The sequence below is a fragment of the Myxocyprinus asiaticus genome, chromosome 5 (genome assembly GCF_019703515.2).
Source record: "Myxocyprinus asiaticus isolate MX2 ecotype Aquarium Trade chromosome 5, UBuf_Myxa_2, whole genome shotgun sequence".
In the NCBI taxonomy this organism is placed as follows: Eukaryota; Metazoa; Chordata; class Actinopteri; order Cypriniformes; family Catostomidae; genus Myxocyprinus; species Myxocyprinus asiaticus.
In genome coordinates, this window is record NC_059348.1 from 37415263 (window position 1) to 37440508 (window position 25246).

A 25246-nucleotide genomic window follows, 5' to 3' on the forward strand; every position below is an offset into this window, starting at 1 on the left:
GATAATTACGGATGTATAACACAACACCAGTCCTACAGGCCATACCGCACTAGGATATTGAATAACGAAGGACCCACTCTGATTCTCCCAGAGTTAAATATTTCTGAATTAAAAAACTTAATTAAAAAAGACAAATCAGAAATTAATTTGAGACTGGAAGCTTGCTGAGATGAAAGCAAAAGTCTATTTGGTTGGACTGATTGACATGTTGCTTTATTAATCAGTGTACTACAGGGGACCTGTATTTTCATTTCCGCACATGTCCTTCACACAAAATGGTGGGCTTACCATACCCTTTCTGTTACTGCAAAAGGCTGATGGAATGATGGATTATTGTGTTTTCTTCTCACACTGTTGTCTCATAAAATCTGTGTGGTTTGACTCTGTCTTTTATTAAATTGTGCTGCAGCAAAAGGGTATTCCCTAATTGGCTGTTGAGCTTTCAGATTGCTTTGGTATGTGCAGGACTCTGCAGAGTGAGCAGCTATGAGTTCATATACTTATGGGATGGGTATAAAATAGAAGCAAAGCTTTAGAGGGTGAATAAACAGTTTTATTTTTATGTTCAAATGAAATCATGATGCACAAGTGTCTAGAGATATGAATCATATTTTGGAGGTACAGAACAGTACCAAGCAACAAACACAGCAGGTTATCACAGATGTGCATGACTGACTTTCTTCTGCTGAACACAAACAAATATTTTTAGAAGAATATTTCAGCTCTGTGAATGGTGGCCAGAACTTTGAAGCTCCAAAAAGTCAAGGCAAGTTTATTTATATAGCACATTTCATACACAATGGCAATTCAAAGTGCTTTACATATAAATTTGAAAAGAAAATACAAGATACAAAAAAAAAGAAAAGAAAAAAAATTAAGAACATGAAATAAAAAATAATAAAATAGATTTGAAAAAATACATAAATAAATAAAATTAAATTATTAAAACAAAAAAGAAGAAAAATAATATTAAATTGTTAACACCATCCATAACTGTTGTTAACCTTCACTGATTAAACAAAGGATAACCTAAATTTGTTAACACACATCAAACAGAGGATAACCAAAAACAAGTTATATAAAAATAAAATAGAATAATTAAAATGAAAGTAAGACAAAAGCTAAATGATTCAGTGAAATCAATAAGTGCAGCACAATGCTCAGTCAGAAAATTCACAGCTAAACAGATTTAAATGTGGCTACTGTTGGGGCACATTTAACCTCTTCTCTCAGCTGCGGGTGGCATAATAGCTAAACGCTGTCTCACCTTGTTTTGAGTGAACCCTCTGTATGTCTAACTGACTTGATTTTAATGATCTGAGAGGTCTGTTAGGTTTATATTCAACAAGCATATTTGCAATGTATTTAGGTCCTAGGCTACTGAACGATTTATAAATGAGTAATAGTACTTTAAAATAAATTCTAAATATAAAGACATGAGGACTGGAATAATATGCTCAGATTTTTTGGTTCAGGTGAGAATCCTGGCAGCAGCATTCTGAATGAGCTGCAAGCGTCTAATGGTCTTTTTGGGAAGGCCGGTTAGGAGTCCACTGCAGTAGTTTACCCTACTGGTGATGAATGCATGAACAAGTTTCTCTAAGTTTTGACTGGATACAAAACATCTAATTCTGGCTATATTTTTGAGATGATAGTAGGCTGATTTAGTTATTGCTTTGATGTGACTACTGAAACTAAGGTCTGACTCCAAAATGACACCAAGATTTCTTACTTGATTTTTTTTGTCTTAGGACATAATGACAGCATAAAAGTAATCCATGTGACTTCTGTGATTTAATCCATGTCTTCTGAAGAGATATGATAGGTGTGGGTGAGAAACAGACATTTTAGAATCTAAATTCAGAATTCTGTGTTTCAGGAAACTCTCCACCAGACGAGTCAGAGGAACGGGACAAAGAGCCGCGCACGCTCACTTACCCGGCATACATTGCCAGCCTGCTGGACTCGGGTGCCAAGCGTATGGCGGCAGGGGTGCGTATGGACTGCAGCAGCCAGGGCCAGTGCCCGCTGTCCTGCCACCTCTGCCACATGAGCCCTGGGCCTGCACGTCCTGCAGAACCTGTGCTGCTCTACATCACTAAAGCCATGCCAATCTATGAACTGGTCAACAGCAATGAGACCTACCAGGTATCTGTCACGCATCATTTTATAACAAATATGCGAAACCAAAGGAATGTTAGGCTTGATGTTATAGCTAATGTTACCTATTTTCAGTTAACAGACACTTTTTTTTTCTCTCATCAAAAAAAAGTTTCTGACATAAGATGAACGCTCTAGTCGATTGGATTTTTTAACTAAAAGGTGGGACTTCCAGTCCTACTGCCAAGATATAGAGCGCTACAATTTCTCCTATTAATTTTTCAACAAGTGTTCCATCTCCTCCCTCTCATAAAGTCTCTGTTAATTTTGCAATTCAGTTTGTTTATGATAGTGTTGAATAAATTACACAATTTTCCTTTAATAGGGAGGTATCCAGCATCCAATTTCAACTTCACCTCTACATCTTTGTATCTGTCATATAGGCTCTTCAGGAGGCCATGATGAGTGTATTGTGGTGCTCTGCTAAAGGTGATGTCATTGATGACTGGTGTCGATGCGACTCAGGCGCTTTTGGCACAGATGGACTCCCCACCTGTGCTCCTCTGCCTCAGCCTATGTGAGTACTTGGAATTTACTTTGAATAATTTAATTTGAATATCCTCAGTATCTGTGCTTGAAATGTGTTAAGGTTTAAAATTCGGATCTTGATCAAATATGAATGATCTGTGTTTATTGTATATCCTTGTCAGGCTCAAGCTATCCCATTCATATGAGCCAAGCAGTTCATTGGTCATCATAGAATGGAATCATGCAGAGCCATCAATCGGAGTGAGAATTGTTGATTACCTCATCAGTCAGGAGAAGGTGATAGAGCGGTCTGATCACTCCAAAGTTGAGACAGGTAAACTAAATCCTGAGAGATACCGATTTATCCAAAACACTAATGATATTTAAGATTTTATTTATTCTGCTGAACACACTGGGGAGAAGGGCCATTTTATAAGCCTCTCACTCCAGGACTCATCAGGTAACTCATTGCACTTGTTCCTAGACTCCACCCTGGAAAAGAGACAATGCCATCTGGTAGGCAAAAATTAGCATCAACACCCAGGGCCTTAACAAGAGCTAAAGCAATAACGAACGCCATAGGAGTACAGTATGTATTGCTGCGGATATGCAAACATACACAGTCGTCGAGAACACAGTATTTAAGCATCTGCTTAACATGCTTCAGCCCAGTTATAAAGTTCCTACAAGAATGCATTTCACCAATTCTGTAGTGTCTGCTCTAAACAAGCATGCACTGTAATTGTCCACTAATTGTCCTCTCCTCTGATAAAGTGGATATTCAGATTTTCCTGGAAAAAAAAACTTGAACATTGAGTGATAATACAAGTGGTGAGCTGAAAGGCAAAAGATACATAAATCTGCACTGCTAGTGTCATAATTTTGTTACAATTATTATAATTGCATTTTTTTTTTTGTTACTTTTATTATTATGTTTTTATTCAATGTGCATATAAGGCTCTTAAGTTTTGTATTGCAATTTCGTTAAAGAAATATGCATAGTGCAGTCATGTATAAATGAGCATTCACAATAAGAATTATTGCCCATCAGCCACTGTTTTCAAAATAAATAAAGATTCTTTGTTTTCCCTGCTGAACCGAAACCGTACCGAACCATGACCTCAGAACCGAGGTACATACCGAACTGTGAATTTTGTGTACTGTTGCAGACCTAATATATATAAATATACACTCAGGAGCACTTTATTAGGAACACCTGTACACCAGTCAATTTAATTTACTCTGACCCATGATAATTGTGATATATTGCTCGTACTTTCTGCTTTAACCACTAGATTGTGCTCAGCATCAAGTCACTATAAAGCATCACCTATGATTTTTAAAATTAACATAGTCAGAAGAATGATTTGAAAGACATTGATGTATGTGCTTAATTTTGGCTGAAACAGTTTGGGATGTGTTTATCAGAGAGCATATGCTTGAGTCATGTCTCTATCTTGGGCAGAATGGGATCTCTCTATCCACATCTAACTCTCACCATAACCGGGGTGAATGTTTATTCATTCTAAGCTTCATATATTAGAAGATGTGACGCTGGATAAAGATCATGCTCATAGGCTCACTGGGTTCTGCAAGGGTTTGCTGAGTGAAATGGATGGCCCTCTTTACACCTACTATTAACATCATGGATGTTAACGTCATATATGCATTTAGCGTTGGAATAGTAGATTGAATTTATATCCTTTTGGCAGAGACAGATTAATGTGGCTAAGTGAAAATAGAATGTGCATACACAATCGGATAGCAATCCGTTCAGTCAAGATGCATGAAGTGACTAAGTATAAATAGGCCCTCAAATGTATCTCCTGTGACTACTTGTGATCAGAAATATCAATTGCTATGTCAGTGTGTCACTGCATGTTGATGAGGGACAGTTTAGCTTCATTTGGAAATTTTTGATCTCGTCTCAAAAGTGATGTTTTGACCGTAATGATCATAGTTAATTTAGTCTAGTACACTTTAGCAAACTTGAGATGTGAGTGCTTTACATGACCTATTAATTTATTACACATGATCTACATTTTTAGAAGACACTTATCCAAAGTGAATGATCTGTGTCACTGCATACAACATACTGAAGATGTTTCATGAAGTTTTTTGCATATATTTGTATGGGCTTTCCCAAATATTCCCATCGGACGGTTATCTGTATTTTCTTTTAAATCTGCATGTCACTGGCAAAGTTTAAAACCCTCAATCACAATGGTTAATTGACTGGTGAGTAGGTGGCCCTTTGCTGTTGTCAGGGATGCATCAAGACAGATGAGTTTTTAGACTACAACTGTGTTGTGGTCAAATGTATTTGACTATCTGAGAAGAAGTTCTGAATGATCCAAACCCAAAACATGTTACAGAGTAAAAGGAATACTTTTGTAAAGGAATTGTTCACCCAAAAATGAAAATCGTCATCATTTATTCACCATCATGTCATTTCAAACCCATATGACGTTCTTGTGGAACACAAAGATGTTAGACGAAATGTCACTCTGTCATCATCCAGTTTCATTGCATCTTTTTTTTTTTTTTTTTTTTTTTCCCTCAATGAAAGTGAATAATAACTGAAGATAACAAACAGCCTAACATTTCATTTTGTGTTCAACAGAATAAAGTCATATGGGTTTGGAACAAAATGAGGTTGACCAAATTATGAATTAAAATTTTTGGTGAACTATCCGTGTAACCTGAAAGCTCCTGAACTCTATTTCCTCATTGCTTGGCATACCAACATAAGAACCCACCTCAGACACACTTTGTTCAGCCCAGGGCCTCTTAAGCTAAAGTTAGTACTTTAACTTAAACCCCCATTAGTCCCACTGGTCATCTTACTGGAGTGCTTACTGTGCTGTACACCAGCACCACAAGAGTTCTGAGAGATTTTATTCCATTTAAGGCAAGAGCCAAAATTGATTTTTCACACAGATAATCTATTGGCTCTTCAGAACATTGTCCCCACTCACACAGGCCTCAAAAACTGGTCTTGATACTGGACATGTTGTGCTCCAGGTGGATGCAAGACACATGTGGTTGCCTGGAAAATCAGAATGCTCAGGTTTGAGGTATCAAACATATCCAATGATGGATTTGTTATAATGGGTGCCCAAGTCAGGGCTCAAACCCAGGCCTCTAGTATGAAAGGATTGCAATCTTATCCCCTGAGCTACTGGAGACACTTTTGTTATTGGACCCAAATGTAGACACAAGGCTGGAGACAGTGTGTAGATCAAAGGGCTGTCTTTACTGAACACAAAAGGTAATCCAACAGGAGATACAAAGGCAAAAATCAGTCGTAGGGGAAAAGGCAATTCCAAAACTTCAAAGGTAAATAATCCACATGGAGAGGCATCAAAATAAGGGACAAATTCCAAAGTTACAGAAGTAAAAAAAAATCTCAAAATGTATAAGAACATACAGGCATATATTATGGGGAAAGAACTGAGGCTGACTTACTTCAAAAGAAGTAACAACTGAAAAGACTGGGTTTAAATACAAATGACAAAACTAGGCACAGGTGAACTAGACCATTAATCAAACAGAGTGGAAAGAGTTCAAAAGTTCATTGCTCCCCCTAATGGCCAGCCAGGGAATTGTCAGGAGTCTCACAGGATTGATCTGATCACAGCTCAAAATGTGAAGTGTTGTAAATACAATGCATGTGGAAGACCACACTGAAAAAGGGTAAGGGCAGCACCTTGTCGGGAGATGTGGTAATGATTTAGGGTTCAAATTCTTGACACTTCCTGTCAAGCAGATGCCAGGAGGTCATTGACCCTCAACACTGGAGCCCTGCAGGGCTGTGTTCTCAGCCCACTCCTGTATTCCCTGTACACACATGACTGTGTGGCAACACACAGCTCCAATGCCATCATTATGTTTGCTGATGATGCGACGGTGGTAGGTCTGATCACTGACAATGATGAAACAGCCTACAGAGAGGAGGTGCACACTCTGACACACTGGTGTCAGGAGCACAACCTCTCCCTCAACGTCAGTAAGACCAAGGAGCTTGTGGTGGACTTCAGGAGAAAAGACAGAGAGCACAGCCCCATCACTATCAATGGAGCACCAGTGGAGAGAGTCAGCAGCTTCAAGTTCCTCGGTGTCCACATCACAGAGGAACTCACATGGTCCGTCCACACTGAGGCCATTGTGAAGAAGGCTCACCAGTGCCTCTTCTTCCTGAGACAGCTGAGGAAGTTTAGAATGAACCACCACATCCTCACACGGTTCTACACCAGCACTGAAGAGAGCATCCTGACTGGCTGCATCACCACCTGATACGGCAACAGCACCACCCTCAACCGCAAAGCCCTGCAAAGTGTGGTGCGAACTGCCAGACACATCACTGGAGGTGAGCTTCCCTCCCTCCAGGACATACTGTATATACCAGGCGGTGTGTGAAAAAGCTTGGAGGATCATCAGAGACTCCAGCCACCCGAGCCATGGGCTGCTCTCACTGCTACCATCAGGCAGGCGGTATCGCAGCATCAGGATCCGCACCAATATATATCAGCACTGTACTTTATTAATCTTATTAATCTCACACTGGACTGTCATAAATTATATTCTCTCTTAACAACACACTGGCAACTGACTATCAACCGACAGCCTGAATGTCATTACAGCACAATACAACCTAGTATATATTTATATATACTATTTTTATTGTATACCGTGTATTCTATATTGTATGTGTATTCTATATTGTGTATTGTATACTGTACATTATATATTATTATGTGTATATTGTGTTGTATGTAATTATGTGTATATTACATATGTAAATTGTGTTGTGTAAATCTGATGTTTATTGTAAACTGGTTTATGTCTCATCACTGTCATGACTGCTATGTTGCTCTGAACTGCACCCAAGACTTTCACCCACTGTTGCACTTGTGTATATGGTTGTGTGACAATAAAGTGATTTGATTTGATTTTGAAATTTTTCAGGATGAAGCGAAAATGATTCTACTTTAAATAACCTTGGATGAGCACCAGAAACTTTAAATCCAGGGTTTTTCATGCTTGCTACCATTTTCTGTTTCTCAAGTGAATGGAAAAGCTCTGCCAACAGGGACTGATTGAAGACTGTTAGTACTACAAGGCATACAGTGTGAGAACAAAATAATATCTTCTGCAATCAATGATAATAGCACTGGGACACAGATGTATATTAAAGGGGCATTCAGTAGCTCTCTAGCTAGCGTTAGCATTGCTCTTCTTCATGTACTTTAAGTACCGATACGACAGTGGTTCATCTCTGCTGCCCCCATCAGCTTTGGAATATCATTTGCATCTGGCAAATGTTGGAGTTTGAGGCAATTTCTAAAGTTATTTATTACTACTTTCATATAATTGCTTTGCCTAAACAAACATCAGAATTCAAGTGAACAGACTTCTACAGTTAAGGACAGATTATTGTTGTCCCTCATATCAATAATCTTTGGAGACTCTCTACATTTTACGTTATTTCTAAAGACAGTTATTACATTTATTAGAGAACTGCTTAGTGTAAAATAAACCTCAGTTATCTAGCGATACAGAATGTCATTGTAAAGGAAAGATTAGAATTGTTTTTTGATGATCAAATGTAGCATGTCCATGAATACTGTATTTGAGGAACTTGTTTTGTTTCCAATTTAACCAACATCATGGTTTACACAAAATTCACAACAATCCCTGTGCCAAGCTACTAAACGAATGAAGATGTATGCCATTTCCTAGAGGAGGAGGTAGTATACTATACTATAGCTGTGATAAAAAGAAGAAAATTACACACTGATTTCCAGTTGTGTTTGTAAACACCGCTGAAAACTGTCCATTACTAACATACCTTGACTACACACGTAATTTTAAAAAAGTTTGAGGGAAACTTGTATGAGTTTTCTGTAAGTTCCACTGATACTATTTTAGAGAGTGGTCTAAACAATTAATAATTTCTTACCTGTCCAATAAAAACAGAAGCAACATCGGCATCACTTTCTCCATCATCAAATCTTTCCACCTTGTGTATGCCACACCAATGTGTATTCTAGTTTTTCGTCTTTGCCGGTCTTTCTATCTTCTTGCTTCTGACTTTTTTTGCTTCATCAGCAGTAATGCTACTGAATCTCCTGTTTTCTCCGCTTCTAAAGCACAAACATCTCTGGACGTGCGCTCATGAGATGGATGATGTAAGCTTGTTGGTAAGGTCACGCGTCACGTGGAGGAGGATTCAGGAAGCGCGTCATTGTTTACATTGTTATTATTATTATTATTATTATTATTATTATTTGGAAATTATTTTTTATTTTATTTTATATTGTTTTGAAATAGTTTTGGACTGTTTTGTTTTGTGAACGGCACTTGGTCTGTGCTCTGTGCAAGTTTCTATTGTAAACAATGATGTGCTTCAATACAACATTTATTTATATTAGATGTATCATTAAATCTTTAAATCTACTTGAACATAACTGAACTTGATTTGACACTTTATTCTTGGGTTTATTGCATTACATTATCCAACAAGTTAATCGCACTTTGCTCCATATCGTGCTGCCCTAGTGCTGTTTTAGCATACCTATTGAGCACTTAATGGGAATCAGGCACACAATGTGACATCATAGCATTCCCTTTCTTTCTCTCCTGTTGTGGGAACTGAGTAAATGAGAAGTCTGCCTTCAGTCATCTCACTCCAGCAAGACAGACGCTGTGGATAAAAAACAGCTCTCCTCGCCAGGCTGATGTCAGGCCTTTGATCAGATAAAACAGCTGGTGTTACTCAGGGGTCAGATGGACAGAACATCTTACCCTTAAAAAGACCGCTTTCTCACACAAGTGGCATAAGAAACTGCCCAGTTGAAAATTATATTGCTCAGAGGTTGCTGTTTCATGGCTCTGAGGACTTAATGGAGTTCTCAGTTACATTTAATTTAAGGATCAACTTTGACTCTGATATGTTTCTCCTAAAATTCCTTTGGAGAATGAAAATAGACAAATCGGAGACAATTTCTGACATAATGTCTCAAGAGCTATAAAATGAATGTGGATAGCATAGCTTAGTTTTTTTAGTCATGGATGAATTTGATGAGAAATGTTTGAGTTCATATTGAAATCTTTGACTTTTGATAGCAGACTTTGGTATCTTGGCAAATCTAAGCACAGTTTGAGACATCGCTGTGATCCTTTGAAGCTCTATAGGGGATATGTGTGATTACTAGGGTTATTTTCTCAGGAAAACAAATCGGAGAAGTAGGAGACTTAAGCAAACGTCTTGATTGGTTCTCCTTTTAATCTCATTGCTGTCTCAGAGAAACAACTGAGATATTAAAGAGAACCTCATTTGTGATTTTTTTCCCCTATGGTGTGTGGCTCAATTCCCCCTGTAAAAGTGGAGTGACCTCGCCTCGAAGCAGGAGGCAGAAAAAGGAGCTTCTGAAAAAAGAGGGGATCTTTTTTTTTTTTTTTTTTTTTTTTTTTACATATATTTGGAAGACACAGCTTCATTCCTGAAGAATGTTTACGCAGCGCTGCTCCTGAAGGATGATCTCACACAGTGTCTATGAGCAGAGTCAATTTCTGGAGCCCGGGCAGGTGCATCACAGAAGCTGGCACAGCTTGCACTGATTCACTCATACAAATCTATGTGCATGTGTGCCTGTGCGTGCACTTCCATATGGACATCCATTTAACCATGTGGTATGGGTGTGTGCATTCACGTTTGTCTTCATCTGAGTGTGTGAGCATGTCAGTGTCTGTATGGTGCCTTTCACACAGGATGCATTTCAATTTTAACTTAACACAGCTTTTTAAAAATGTGGCACTCATGGCATGAGATGTTAAAAATGTAAGATGTTTGACAGCAGTCAAACACGCCTATCTATCAGATGTTTATATAGACCAACCATTTAAAAAAATAAAAGTATTTTTAAATAAAATTTATTAGGTTAATTTATATACATTTTTAAGGGAAAGTGCATTTCTTAGGTCCTTTTATCATTTCATTCTCGTTATAATTTTAACACATTTTGGCGCACACTAGTCCATTTTAAATGAACCTGCCAGGGGACAAATGCATTTTTAAAACTACAAAAATATTATGTAGTCTTTCACTTATAATGTAGTCATAAAATATACAATATAAAATAGCAAACTCTTTTATAGACATGTGAATTTATGTGAAATTATAGTCATGCCCAAAGAAGTAATGTCTTGTTCTTTACGAGCCTTCGGTTAAAAAGTGGCCAGAAACAACAACTGTCCAGAATTTACGGGAAACCCCATGTGAGTGGTTTTCTCATCTCATATAGCTTGACTCTAACTTGCATTGCAACTAATCACATAGTTCAACCTGTATGACCTGCTTTCTTCTTTGAAACACAAAAGGAGAGTTAGAATGATTGCCAGTCACCATTCACTTTCACAGTATGGACAAAAGATGCTATGAAAGTGAATGGTGACTGAAGCTGTCTGTAAAAGATCTCTGTTCGGCCGGGAAAGGAGGAAGCTGGGACCCAGCTGAGCAGTCAACATAAAGTTTTAATGATACAAATGAACTTCAACATAAAAGACACACACAAACATAACTCCATCTCTCTCTCTCTCTCTTTCTCTCTCATTGGCATCTCCAGATCCCCTTTTTCTCTCTCTCCCACTGATTAGGTGACTCAGCGCTGGACATGCACCCTCATGGTCCAGCCACACCCACCTTGTCACACTCCTCCACCACCTGATTCAGGCCGGGGCACCATCCGGACTGGCTTACAACATAAAGTTTTAATGATACAAATGAACTTCAACATAACATTAAAGACACACACAAACTTAACGCCGTGTGTGTGTGTCTCTCTCTCTCTCTCTCAATGGTGTCTCCGGCTCCCCTTTATTTCTCTCTCCCACTGATTAGGTGACTCAGCGCCAGCCATGCACCCTCATGGCCCGGCCACGCCCTCCTCCTCATCATAAATCAGTACACATCTTTTTGATACATTTTTAGCTTAAATCTTTGATGAAGATTCCAGTGTTGTTTGTCTTTTTGAATTGATTTTTTATTTTTTTATTATGGTATAATGATTAACTTTAATTTTTATTATTAACAATTTTTTACCCAACATACATCCCAGTGGTCAAACAATAAATAACAGACACACATATAAACAAACAGTTCAAAGAAAATATTCGATGACATAACAAAAACATATACAATTAACCAACATAAAAGAAAAAGGGTTCCACATATCATTTTAATTAAACTCATCCCTCTCCACTGCTCCTCCCTGGCAACCTTCTAAGAAGGCCAAATAAGTGCCCCACTTCTTCCCATATGTACCCAAACTGCCCAGCCGTCTATGTGACATCTCTTCAAATGCCACCACTCTGCCCAGCTCTGTGCACCACTCATGAAATGAGGGCGCATCAGCCGACTTCCATCCCCATAGCATTACCTGCCTGCCGATCAACATGCTGGTAAGGACCCAGTTTTTTATATGTTTATTCATTATATTAATACCTGCCCCATCACCCAAAATACAAAGTCTGGGGCAAAATAAAATCTGAGTGCTCAAGACCTCACAAATAAAATTCTGAACCTTCGACCAAAACTCTTGAATCTTATTACAGAACCAAAAAACATGGGCTATGTCCCCATCCTCCAACTTGCATTGCCAGCAAGTAGGTGTGTCTTTAAGGCCAAGCCAATACAATGTGGAGGGAATCCAATAAAAATGATGCAGAACCTTAAATTGAATGAGGGGCACCCTTGCATCTCTAGATGCAGACTTGATGTTTTTTAAAATCTTACACCATTCTCTATCTTCCAATACTATATTCAAGTCTCTCTCCCATAACTTCTTAAGAGATGTTGAAACCCTGTCCCCAAAACTGAAGCCTTGTGACCCTTTCCAAAAGCAGCAAGCACCATCTCAAGAGTGTCTGCCGCTTTAGGGGGCTATGTACTACACCCAAAATGGTGCAAAGTAGATGGCGCAGCTGTAAGTACCTGAAGAATTGAGACCTGTTAATCCCAAACCGCTGTATAATATTTTCAAAAGATCTCAATGCTCTATTTTCATACAGGTCACCCAGCGTAGCAACTCCCTTCTCAATCCATTCCGTCCAGCAGAAAGGGGACTTGTTAATGCACGATTTAGGTTTTAACCAAATACTTGTGGCAATGTTCAGGTAAATGTCAGAATTGAACATTTTTTAACATGAAAGGGAAACCTTTGTCCACACTAAATGCATGTGCGAGATAACGGGATGTGTTTTTACTTCTCCGGGCAGCTTGGTAGAAAGACTTTGCGTGGCAAGATAGGGGCAAGGACCTCCTGTTCAGTAAAGAGCCAGGGAGGGGCTCTCTCAGGCAGAAGTGACTAAAGTGGCAAATGTCTGATGCCTAAAGCATAATAGTAAAACAAAATCTTGGGGAGACCTAACCCACCTTTGTCAATTGGCCTGTGCAACTTGTAAAAAATGCATCCGAGGACATTTACCATCCCAGATAAAAGATTTAGCTATACTATCAAACTGTTTAAAATAAAAGAGGGGAACTTCAAAGGGACTTTGTTGAATTTTGTTGAGTTGAATTTTGGAATACAAATCATTTTTATAATATTAACCTTTCCAGTCATAGATAAATGTAGTGAAGCCCACCTGTCCACATCGCTCGAAAACCTTTTTATTAATGGGTCAAAATTAACTCTGATTAAATCACATACATTTGCTGGGAATAAAACACCCAAATAATTAATGCCCTGTCTGGGTGACTGAAAGGCGCCCCGGCTGAAAGGCGTTACCAGGCATTATGCTGTCAGAGCCAAAGCTTCGGATTTAGACCAATTAACTCTGTATCCCGAGAATTTAGAAAAGGAGTTAATAATTCTGTGGAGGCAAGGCATAGATCTAGTAGGATCAGAAACGAATAATAAAATATCATCTGCGTAAAGTAAAAGCTTATGCGCCATACCTCCCACCACCACCCCTGGAAAATCATCTTCCCTTCTAATCGCGGCTACTAATGTTTCCAGGGCAAGACAGAACAATAATGGGGAAAGAGGGCAACCCTGCGGGTGCCCCTATCCACAGTAAAATAATCTGAAATGAATCTATTTGTTTGTACCGCTGCTACCATGTGTCTATAAAGTAACTTAATCCATCCAATAAAAGTATTCCCGAACCCGTATATTTCCAACATTGTAAAAAGATAATCCCATTCTATCAAATTAAACACCTGTTCAGCGTCAAGTGAGATGGCAGTGACTGGAGTCTGATCATTCGCCACTGACCACATGATATTCATGAAACGCCTAATGTTATCAGAAGAGCTGTGGCTCTAAATAAACCCCACCTGATCTATATGTATATGAGATGTCATAACTTTACTCAATCAGTTAGCCAGAATTTTTGACAATATTTTAACGTATAGCTGGATCAGGGAAATTGGATGGTAACTCTTACACTCACTTAGATGTTTGTCCTTTTTAAGTATCAGACTGATCCGGGCTTGTGTCATGGTTGGCAAAAGCTTTCCATTCTTTAATGATTTCATATAAACTTCTAGCAAAAGTGGGACCAATTCTGTATCATAAGATCTAAAAAATTAAGAGTCAAAGCCATCTGGCCCCAGAGCCTTGCCTGTAGGCAAGGCCATAATTACCTCGCCAAGCTCCTCCAAAGTTATCTCTGAATCAAGAGCATTTTTTTGCTCAGTCGTCAGTTTAGGAAGTTCTAGTGGTTCCACAAAGTTTCTAATATCTTCATCGGTAGACGAAGATGTGGAACTATAAAGATCAAGATAGAATTCTTTAAAAGCATTATTAATATCAAAATTTCACCACCAGCAAATTTAACTGAGGGAATGGTAGAAAAAGACTCTCTTGGCTTTATATATCTAGCCAAAAGCTTCCCTGCTTTGTTCCCGACTCAAAGTATGACTGTCTTGTCCTGAATAGCCAAAACTCCACCTTTTGCGACAAAATAGTGTTATATCTGTATTTCAATCGGGTCAATTCTCTGATTCCATCAGACAACATTCGGCGTTTCAGCTCTGCCTCAGCACTTTTAATATTCCCTTCCAACTCCACGAGTTCTCGTGCTTTGGACTTTTTGATGAATGAGGCATACTGTATGATCCGACCCCTAAGAACCACCTTAAGTGCCTCCCAAGCCATGCCCACAGAGGATACTGAGGATCAGTTGGTCTCCATATACACACTGATTTCAGACTTTAACATTTGTTGGAATTCAGGAGTTTGCAAAAGGTATACATTAACCCTTTAAAGCCTGAGCCCAAAATTCTGAAAATTCCATTCTGTGCCAGAATGTATATTCATATCCATTTTCATATTACATTCATATTCATATAACATCACACACCTGAACTGTATATACCATATTGAAGAGAAGAACTAGGGCTTTCAAATGATATAAATATATGTATGATTATTTAAGGTTAATCATCCTTTATCAATATGATTTCACACAGCAGTTTCTACAAAAATCTTCTCCGGCCACCATACTTCATCAGACAACTGCATTTTCAACCATTTTATTTACAAGCTAGAGGGAAACTTAGAGTGTATGAAATATGCATAATTTCGTGGCAATGTAGAATAGTAGACAGATTAAAAATATAAACTATTGTTTAAAAGTTATGACCATTCAAGTGATTAGTGGGAAAACAGAATAAAACAAACATTTAGAATGTTAAGATACATTTCACATGACCACTCCTCAAATACTCCTTTTGAGCACCTGTAATAATACATTGAGATTGCATCTGAAATTGAAGGATACAAACACAGAAATATACATTTTATGTGTTCAATATAACACACACTTTATTTAATTTGAACATTAGAATTACACATGAATTACACAGCAAAACATTCAAAATCAAACTTTCGAACTATCTACAGTAAATACATTTTTAATAAAGAGTGCAGGATCGGAATAAATATAAATTCATAAATACTCAACAACTGCAATACCTGTGGAGAGAAGAGAGGGAGAAAAGAGGGGAGGGGGAGGACAACAACACCAGTAAACACAGCCCAACCTTGGCCTCTTCGCAAAACTGGTCACACTCAGCTGAGTGCCAAGACTGAAAACAGTTCCTATCGCGAACCAAGCAAAGTCTTTTGCCATTACATTCCGGCGCGCAACAAACTACTTTAGTTTTATTTTCAGTCCTACTTTTCCGATAGCATAGCCAACATCTCTTAGAGGACTCTTCAAATTTAGGGACATGGACTCTGTGGAGTGATGACAACGAGGGACTACAGGCTTTAGTGTATGCAAAGGGAAACTTGCGTGAATAAGGATACCTCCCAGCTGACGAGTCAGGTTTTCTCTGAAATCTATCTGGGTTAAGTTCACCAGTCTAAGCTCATCCCCTGGTGCCACATGAATGTGTTGCCATTCCTTAAACAATGTGAAACATTGAAGACGGCAATGTCTATGAAGTAGTAAAAAAGAGTCTTCCGCCACTTGGAGTTTTTTGTAGGACGTCGTAAGATTTTATCATTTGGTCTGACCTATCAACACCGCTCATGTTTTTGTCATAATCGCTGATGACAGTGGGCTGGAGGGCTACTTCTTTTGTCCAATCGCCATCATTTTTTACAAACCTAGTAATTTCTGTTGAGCCATTTGCATTGTGGAAATTGGAGAGGCATGTAACTGCACGCGTGTCCTTCCACTGAATTACAAGTATATTCCCCTCAATCCTACACCACCACATATCCCCACGAGGTGTCTTGCGTTCCCATCTTTTGATGTCTTTAAATTCTGCAGTAAGCAGTTTACGATTCACTCTGCATGTCCCACAGGCATTAGTTCCCATTTCTAACAACTTAACCATAAGAGCTGGGGATGTGTAAAAGTTGTCAAACCAAACACTGTGGCCCTGGTCTTTGAATAGCTGCAGCAATGATTCAACTACTTTGGGGGCCAAGTCAGCGACACACCCATCACGACTACCTGTGTAAACATTGAAGTCGAGAGTATACCCCGAGTCTGATGTTGCAATTACCCATAATTTAAAACCCCCACTGAGTAGACTTGCCCTTCATGTATTGTTTAAATCCTGACCGAGCTTTAGACTTGACCATACGATCATCTATTGCGAGATTTTGGTTAGGCTAAAAGAGCTGCTGGCATTTTTGTTTGAGGTGGTCCATAAGATAACGCAACTTCCTAAGGCAATCCTGATTATCCTCTGTGGTAGGGTCTACAACATGTAGAGCTGCTAAAAGAGCCTTGTAGCAGTCACGCAACATAAATCCCCTCGCCCCCGAGCCCTGAAGTGACTTGGTTCCCCAATGACGATGGGAATCAGGGAGAATTGAAAACCCCATATAAATGAGCAACCCAAGAAATTTGTAAAATTCATTGGGGGTCACCTCCATCCAAGCTCCTTGGTAGCTGGAATATGATGGACAGTTTAGGACGAGCTCCCACCCCTGACGGTTTGTAAAGCTGCATATCTCAGCAAATACAGCCTGAGTAAAAAACAGAATGAAAAAGTCAATTTCTCGCAACATCATATTGGAGGTTGACCGCACAGTCTGACGCCGAATGGACCTAAGTCACTACCGAATGGACGGCTAGGCTTAAATGGGAGAGGTTTTGGTGCCTGTGAATCGATGTCAGTGTACGAGGGATAAGACACAGGGTCAGGGAAGCGTTTACGGTTTCTAGCTGACTTGGGACCTGTGTGAGAATGGCTAGCCATACCCAAAATAATAAGAGTAACAGTGTTAGTGTTACTGTGAGTATCAATCATATGAGAAATAGAAACAAACAATACATACACATTCATACATACCCAGTTGATGGTCTTGGCTGGGGATCAGGTTCCATCTCATCCTCCATCTCCTCGTGGTCTGGGTCTTCGAAATAACTAGTGTTACTCCTACAAATAAATGCCTCATAACTAAAATGTTTTGACTTTCAATAGACAATATTGACAACACATTTTAAATAACTTGTCTTACCTCAAAAGAAAATTTGAAGCAGTAAGTCCAACACTGGAGGTAATCTCCCGGGATATCCTCTCTGGCTCCACTCAGGCAAATGGAGGATGACACGGATGACGATACATTTATTATTCATGCCCAGTAACCCCTTAACCAATCATATGTGCTTTTAGCTTATATTGTCATGAGTATCTGCCAGTTTTCAGAAATAAAATCTGTGATTGGACGGCGAAGATACTGAAACAGGAACCATGGGAATAATTGTTCCCAAATTTGAATGCTCCGGCTGATAAGGGTTAAAGTGCCAACTATATGATTTATTTTTCTCTGTATGGGGCAACACCTCTAAACTCACCAGGGCGTGGTCCGAGACTAAGATGTTTCCAATTGAGCAATCCACAACAGATGAAATGAAGGAGTTAGATATAAAAAATAAAAAAAAATCTATTCTAGAATAAATCTTATGGACTGATGAAAAAAAAAAAATCTATAGTCCCTACCAGATGGGTTCAGAAGTCTCCAAATATCTGTAAGACCAAGATTTTTACACATCCTGTGAAGCTTCAATGTTGCTCTATGGGGCTTGCACACTTTTGCTTCACTATGATCAAGGACTGAGTCCATCAAAAGATTAAAGTCTCCTACCAATATTATATCATGAGGGGTGCCATCGGCTTGCAACATCCCTTCTATAAGATCTATAAAAAGCCCTGATCATCAATGTTAGGTGTGTATATATTAGCCAAAATCAACCTTTGCCCCTGAATTTCTGCTAAAACTATAATGACTCTTCCTAATTTATCTTTAATCTGTTTGAGACATTTGGATTGTAGATGCTTACTTATCAGTGTAATGATTCTCCTGCTCTTCCTTGTGCCAGCACAAAAGAAAACATGTCCACCCCATATCTTCCCAAAATGTTCAGCTTCCTGCGGGGAAAGATGTGTTTCTTGAAGAAACACAATATCATATTTCTTATGTTTAAGAAAAGAAATAACCTTCCGTCTTTTTATTGGGTGCCCCAACCCATTCACATTCCACGTGGAGAGAGACAATCCACTCATATTAACATTTTACATTTTGACATATTAGAAAAAATAGATTGTGTATCAAAAACAAGATTATGAAGACCACATTCCAACATTAGTGCAACAATCAAACCCTGAACCAAATAAACAGACAAAAGAAAAACGTGTGCATTAACCCCGCGCATGACAGTGCCAACCGGCGTCTATAACTCTAAGCTCAAACTGTCCATGTACACCTACAAGAGCCCCCGTGACAATTTTGCTGTCAGATTGCTGAAGTCCGGTGTTTCTATACAAATTTTTTGAGACAGAATTACATAACAGAAGAAAATCTATAAAACAAACTCTAGCCAATAGGCAGAATAAACACAAAGAACTCATCCACATACTGTCCCGAGGGTGTATTCCTCCCCAAAACAAGCTCCAGCCTCTAGCAGAACCAACACACACACACAAACACTATGGTCCGATCTCCATAAAAGTCTGCATGCTTGTTTAGAATGATATGTCGCATGTGCTCACCTAATTTCGTGAAGTTCTGAGTTTTTGTTTAGGAATTATGGGCTTATTTGCACACTTGACCATGCCCATTTTTTAAATGACACTGTTATAGCTACCCAAAGGGTAAAGTTCAAAATTTTTTATTTTTTTTTTGATAATTATTGACCTAGAGATTCCAGAGAATTGTACTGCATTGGTTTTATTGAGGTTGAGCAAAAAACCTAGGACTAGTTCACAAAGGTAGGTTTTTTTTTATATAATCGTGAATATTTAATGAACGATTTGATTGACAGCAGTGGTTCTTGAGGCAAAGTTGTTCAGTATGAGGATCTAACAAATGATGTGAATTATAGCTGCGTCCCAATTCAGAGGCTGCATCCTTCAAAGGTCGCATTCGAAGGCCAATTGCGTCACTGCTGCGCGACAAAGGCTGTCCCAATTCGAAGGTTCCTTCAAATGTGGCCTCCGAATGAGTCCTTCGTTTCCCGTGAAATGAAGGATACAACAGATGGATCCTTCATGGCCTTGCCTACCCCAGAATTCATTGCGCGCCAGAGACGACAGGATTTTTTTGAGAGAAATTGCCGAATTACACTTTTAAACGCAAGTATTAGGTTTCAACTTAATCAAATGTCTAATGATACAAATGTAAAAAAATTAAAAAAAACTTTAAAGTGGTTCAAATGTTGACATATCTTACTAATATGCGATTATATATATAGCTTATACTCTTTATTATGTACAGAAATGGACCATGGTAAAAATATTTAGACAGTTTGTGAACCCTGTTTTGTTTTCAGACAGTTTAATATAACTTTCAAAAAAGTCTAGTACAAACGTTACAGTCATTCGGCAGCTGTCACAGTTGTTAGGCGACAAGAACAGTCCTCCGTAGGCTAGACTGTCCCAATTAACAATGCTCAGTCCGACCTTCGCGGCCTTTGAAGGATGCAGCCTTTGAATTGGGACACAGCCATTGTGTGTATGTGTGAAACACCACTTGATTACAGAGGCATAAAGCGCCATCCATTGGCCGATTTGTTTCAAATTTCTCACAGACCTCTAGGGCCAGGAGTCGAACAGGCCCACCAAGTTTTGAGCCGATAGGCCTCCGTTAACCTTGCCTAATAGGTGCTCAAACTTCATTGGCCGATGGCGGCCATGTTTTTTGAGATACGCCAATGTCCTCATAGACAGTCATGGCACCTTGGACAAAGATACTGCATGCCGATTTTCAACTCTGGGTGACCAAAGATTGACCTCTTACATAAGCATGCCAAGTTGGGTGAAGATATGTCATTTCCTTCAAGAGTTATAGCCATTTACGTAAAATTGGCCACTCCTACTTCCGATGTTTTCGCATACCGTAGCTAGCTCGAGTTGAAAGTTCAAACTTTTTTTGATAACTTTTGATATTGAGACTCCATAGAATCATTTGGCACTGGTTTGGTCCCGATCGGATGAAAAACCTAGGACTAGTTCGCAAAAGTACGTTTTATGAAAAATCCAAAATGGCGGAAATGAAATCGGAGATAAACGTTTTGTTTGGTTTGAGCCAAGGATTCCAATGGTATAAAGCACTTGAGTGCTTTATACCTACAACAAACGGTCTAGAAGTTATAAGCAGTTTCGCGTTTTTGATGCTGTAGCGCCCCCTATTGACCGATTTGGCCGAGTCCGTGTTTCTGAGTAGCGAGCTACTGCCATCTGACCAAGTTTCAAGTCTCTAGGCCTTACGGTTTTCTCTGCCCAATCAGTTTTATGGCGGAATAATAATAATAACAATAATAATAATAAAAATCATAACAATTACAATAGGGTTGCAGCGCTAAGTGCTTGAACCCCTAATAATACAAAATATATAAATAAACAAACTTCAGTTTCCTCAGGCAGTCAAATGAATGTTCAGTGAGCCGGCTGTTTCATAAGTGCAGCAGATGACCTAATCCTTCCAATGTCCTGCAAAAAAATACTCCACAAAACAAACTCCATCCAATAGGAGACATAAGCACAAAGAATGAGTAGATGCATCCACAACTGTCCTGAAGGAATGTTATTCCACAAAATTCCAGGCGCTAGGCGGAACCAGCACAAAAATAAACAAAAAAGGTGCCCAGCTTCCTCGGTCAGTCAAGTGAATGCTCTGTGAGTCAGGCTCACTTGGAAGCAACGGGAGAATTGCCGCCATCCTTAATATCTATTCTCAGTTTTGCCAGAAGCATCAGTGAAAAAGCGATCTTCCGTTGATGTAAGAGTTTCTTGCATTCCTTGAATCGATCACGTTTCTCTCTTGTCAAATTCGCAAAGTCTGGGAACAAGAAAATGTAAAGCCTTCCTTTACTCCTCGCCTCGTGTAACACGAGATATTTATCGGATGATCTCAGAAATTTGGCCAGAATTGATCAGGGCCTGTCTCCCTCAGCGGATCTCCGAGCCGGATCCCTGTGAGCTCGCTCGATTACCAGCTTATGGCCTGTTATGTCGAGCAGACTCGGGAAGAGCTCGTCTAGGAATTTCTCCATATCTCTGCCTTCTTCATCCTCAGGAATTCCAACAATTCGGACGTTGTTTCGCCAGCTACGATTCTAAAGGTCTTCCAGTTTTTCCAAAATGCGTTCCAAGTCCGCCTTGGTTGCTAGCAGGCAGGTTACTTTTGAAATGTATTCCACTACAGATTACAGAATACATGCTGTAAAATGTAATTTGTAACGTATTCTGTTAGATTACTCAAGGTCAGTAAGGTATTCTAAATACTTTGGATTACTTCTTCAGCACTAGTAGATTTTTTCACTTGTTTTGACTATAAAAACTCTGCCAGTACAGTAAGACAAAATACATGTTATAAATATATTCTCTGAAAAACCTAAATATCTTATGCAGTGTTGTTTCTAAAACAAGATAAATCAAATTGATCTTGTTTTATGGATTTTTAGATATTTTTTAAAGGAAAACAATATAAAAAATTATTAATCAAGAATATGATTTTTGCCCTAATATCAAAGGTCTTTCTAGAAAATAAGAAATGATGATCCAATGTGAATTTTTTTGATAATATATATATATATATATATATATATGATCATGCCTGGTAACGTGCATGTAAAATGGCTAGAAATAGCATTTTAGCTTATCGTAAAGCTAACAAACTACACAAGGTTTATTTCTATTTCTTCTGCTCCAAACTTACTTCTCTGTCTGCTTGTTTGAATGTAACACATCATAACAAAGTGTTTCACCGCTGTTCAAATGCACTTTGGATCGCATCATTTATATGTATAAATGTTTTCCATCTGAAAGGACTAAATATTAAAGGAAACAAATGACAATAAAATGCAAAGTAATCTCTTCAGTAATCAAAATACTTTTTGAATGTAACTGTATTCTAAATTACCAATGATTTAAATTGTAACTGTAGTGGAATACAGTTACTTATCATTTGTATTTTAAATACGTAATCCCATTACATGTATTCCGTTACTCCCCAACCCTGCTAGCAGGTTCTTGTAACCAACTCAGAGAATTTTGACTCCATGGCCGTAATTGATCGACGTATTACAGCAAGATCCTCCAAGTCTGCTACGACCTTCGTCAGCATCACTGACATGCTGGACAGTTGATGCTGAATTTCTCCCGCCGCACCATCCAAATTGAGTCCCTGGTCTGCGGCCCTGTCTAGGGTATCAGCTTGAGCACATACGTGTCTTTTAATGTCTCCAGAGCCCAGGGATTTTGAATTCTTTGACATTTTGTCTTCATAGAACAGTTATGAAACAGAGTGTATCGAATTTCACCGGTTTATGACACAAATTGTTGTGAATCATAGAGGACACATCTAAAATCAGATAATGACAGCAAATGATTCGTGTGATTCATGAGTCAATGAAAAAGGTGTAATGTTAGACCAGGGCCGGAGTGGCAATCGGGAAGATCAGGAGAATTTCCGCTGGGCCAGTCAAAAATTGGGCCGGTTAGGTCCGTATGTTGATTGACAAACTTTCATCATATGTCACATAACAATTGCCAACAGTCTGTAACATCCGGTATTTAAAGGATCAGAATTGCATTCCATATTATAGCGGACACAGTCTGTATTTTATCATCTCACACCCAAACAAATGAGAGAGTAGCCTGTGAGAGATGAAACTGATGTTGCGCCGCTTCACTTGACAGCGTGGGAAGGATCACGGAAGATCCATCGAGAACAGATAGGCTACTAATAGCTGAATGGATGAACATGCTTCAGGTAGTCTACAAGATCATCACAAGTTTAATACTGACTGCAGTCTCACAATCTCAATCAATTAATCTCTGAAATCCACCTAGCAGTGCAGAATGATAATAGCAAAATTATTTTTTGTCACAAAATAACAAAATACTTAAAGTAAATGAATACAGATGCAACAGCACGACACGGTACGAAAATAATGGGACTTCACAGCTCTCAAAAGATTAAACTTAACGAAACAAACTGCACAGAGTGCCTTCAATATTGTATCATGCGATAAAACCCTCTTAAAGAGCCATAACCATTTTGCCTTTGTCCTGAACATTTACAATCCAAGTAAAAGAAAAGTACAAATGTGTTATTTTTAGTATTTTATTTCACTCTTATCATTGTAAAATGGCATGTTTTTGAATGGCATGTAAAAATGTAAAAACATTCACTCAACCTTAATTGTTTCACTGGATCTGTTGCTATTTTAATTATCTAAAATACAAAGCACTGACCATTTAAAGTGTGAGCCTGTACATCTTGAAAGAGTTAAAAACATTACAGTTCTATAGTGTTATTATGTGCCTAGATAGTCTTTAAAATAAACTTAGTTTACCCAAAAATGAAATTTCTCTCATCATTTACTCCCATCCCAGATGTGTATGACTTTCTGTCTTTTGCTGAACACAAATTAAGCTTTTTAGAAGAATTTCTCAGTTCTGTTGGTCCTTTCAATGCAAGTGAATGGTGATCAGAACTCAGAAGGTACAAAAATCACATAAATGCAGCATAAAAGTAATCCATACAACTCCAGTGGTTTAATCTACACTATATTGCCAAAAGTATTCGCTCATCTGCCTTTAGACGCTTATGAACTTAAGTGACATCCCATTCTTAATCCATAGGGTTTAATATGACGTCGGCCCACCCTTTGCAGCTATAACAGCTTCAACTCTTCTGGGAAGGCTTTCCACAAGGTTTAGGAGTGTGTTTATGGGAATTTTTGACCATTCTTCCAGAAGCGCATTTGTGAGGCCAGACACTGATGTTGGAAGAGAAGGCCTGGCTCGCAGTCTTCGCTCTAATTCATCCCAAAGGTGCTCTATCGGGTTGAGGTCAGGACTCTGTGCAGGCCAGTCAAGTTCTTCCACACCAAACTCGCTCATCCATGTCTTTATGGACCTTGCTTTGTGCACTGGTGCGCAGTCATGTTGGAACAGGAAGGGGCCATCCCCAAGCTGTTCCCACAAAGTTGGGAGCATGGAATTGTCCAAAATCTCTTGGTATGCTGAAGCATTCAGAGTTCCTTTCACTGGAACTAAGGGGCCAAGCCCAGCTCCTGAAAAACAACCCCACACCATAATCCCCCCTCCACCAAACTTCACAGTTGGCACAATGCAGTCAGACAAGTACCGTTCTCCTGGCAACCGCCAAACCCAGACTCATCCATCAGATTGCCAGATGGAGAAGCGTGATTCGTCACTCCAGAGAACGCATCTCCACTGCTCTAGAGTCCAGTGGCAGCGTGCTTTACACCACTGCATCCGACGCTTTGCATTGCACTTGGTGATGTATGGCTTGGATGCAGCTGCTCGGCCATGGAAACCCATTCCATGAAGCTCCCTACGCACTGTTCTTGAGCTAATCTGAAGGCCACATGAACTTTGGAGGTCTGTAGTGATTGACTCTACAGAAAGTTGGCACTATGCGCCTCAGCATCCGCTGACCCTGCTCTGTCATTTTACGTGGCCTACCACTTCATGGCTGAGTTGCTGTCATTCCCAATCGCTTCCACTTTGTTATAATACCACTGACAGTTGACTGTGGAATATTTAGTAGCGAGGAAATTTCACGACTGGACTTGTTGCACAGGTGGCATCCTATCACAGTACCACGCTGGAATT

General features: G+C 39.1%; 1 protein-coding gene across 5 annotated transcripts in view; it reads left to right on the plus strand.

Annotated features, from left to right (window-relative positions):
- Positions 1 to 25246, plus strand: part of LOC127441377 (astrotactin-1-like) — a 502716-nt gene that overhangs the window by 435183 nt on the left and 42287 nt on the right. For all 5 annotated transcript variants that reach the window (XM_051698730.1, XM_051698731.1, XM_051698728.1 and 2 more), the window contains 3 exons: positions 1880 to 2148; positions 2544 to 2677; positions 2811 to 2962. In XM_051698730.1, coding sequence (XP_051554690.1) covers positions 1880 to 2148; positions 2544 to 2677; positions 2811 to 2962 — 555 coding nt within the window. The remainder of the gene's footprint in view (positions 1 to 1879; positions 2149 to 2543; positions 2678 to 2810; positions 2963 to 25246) is intronic.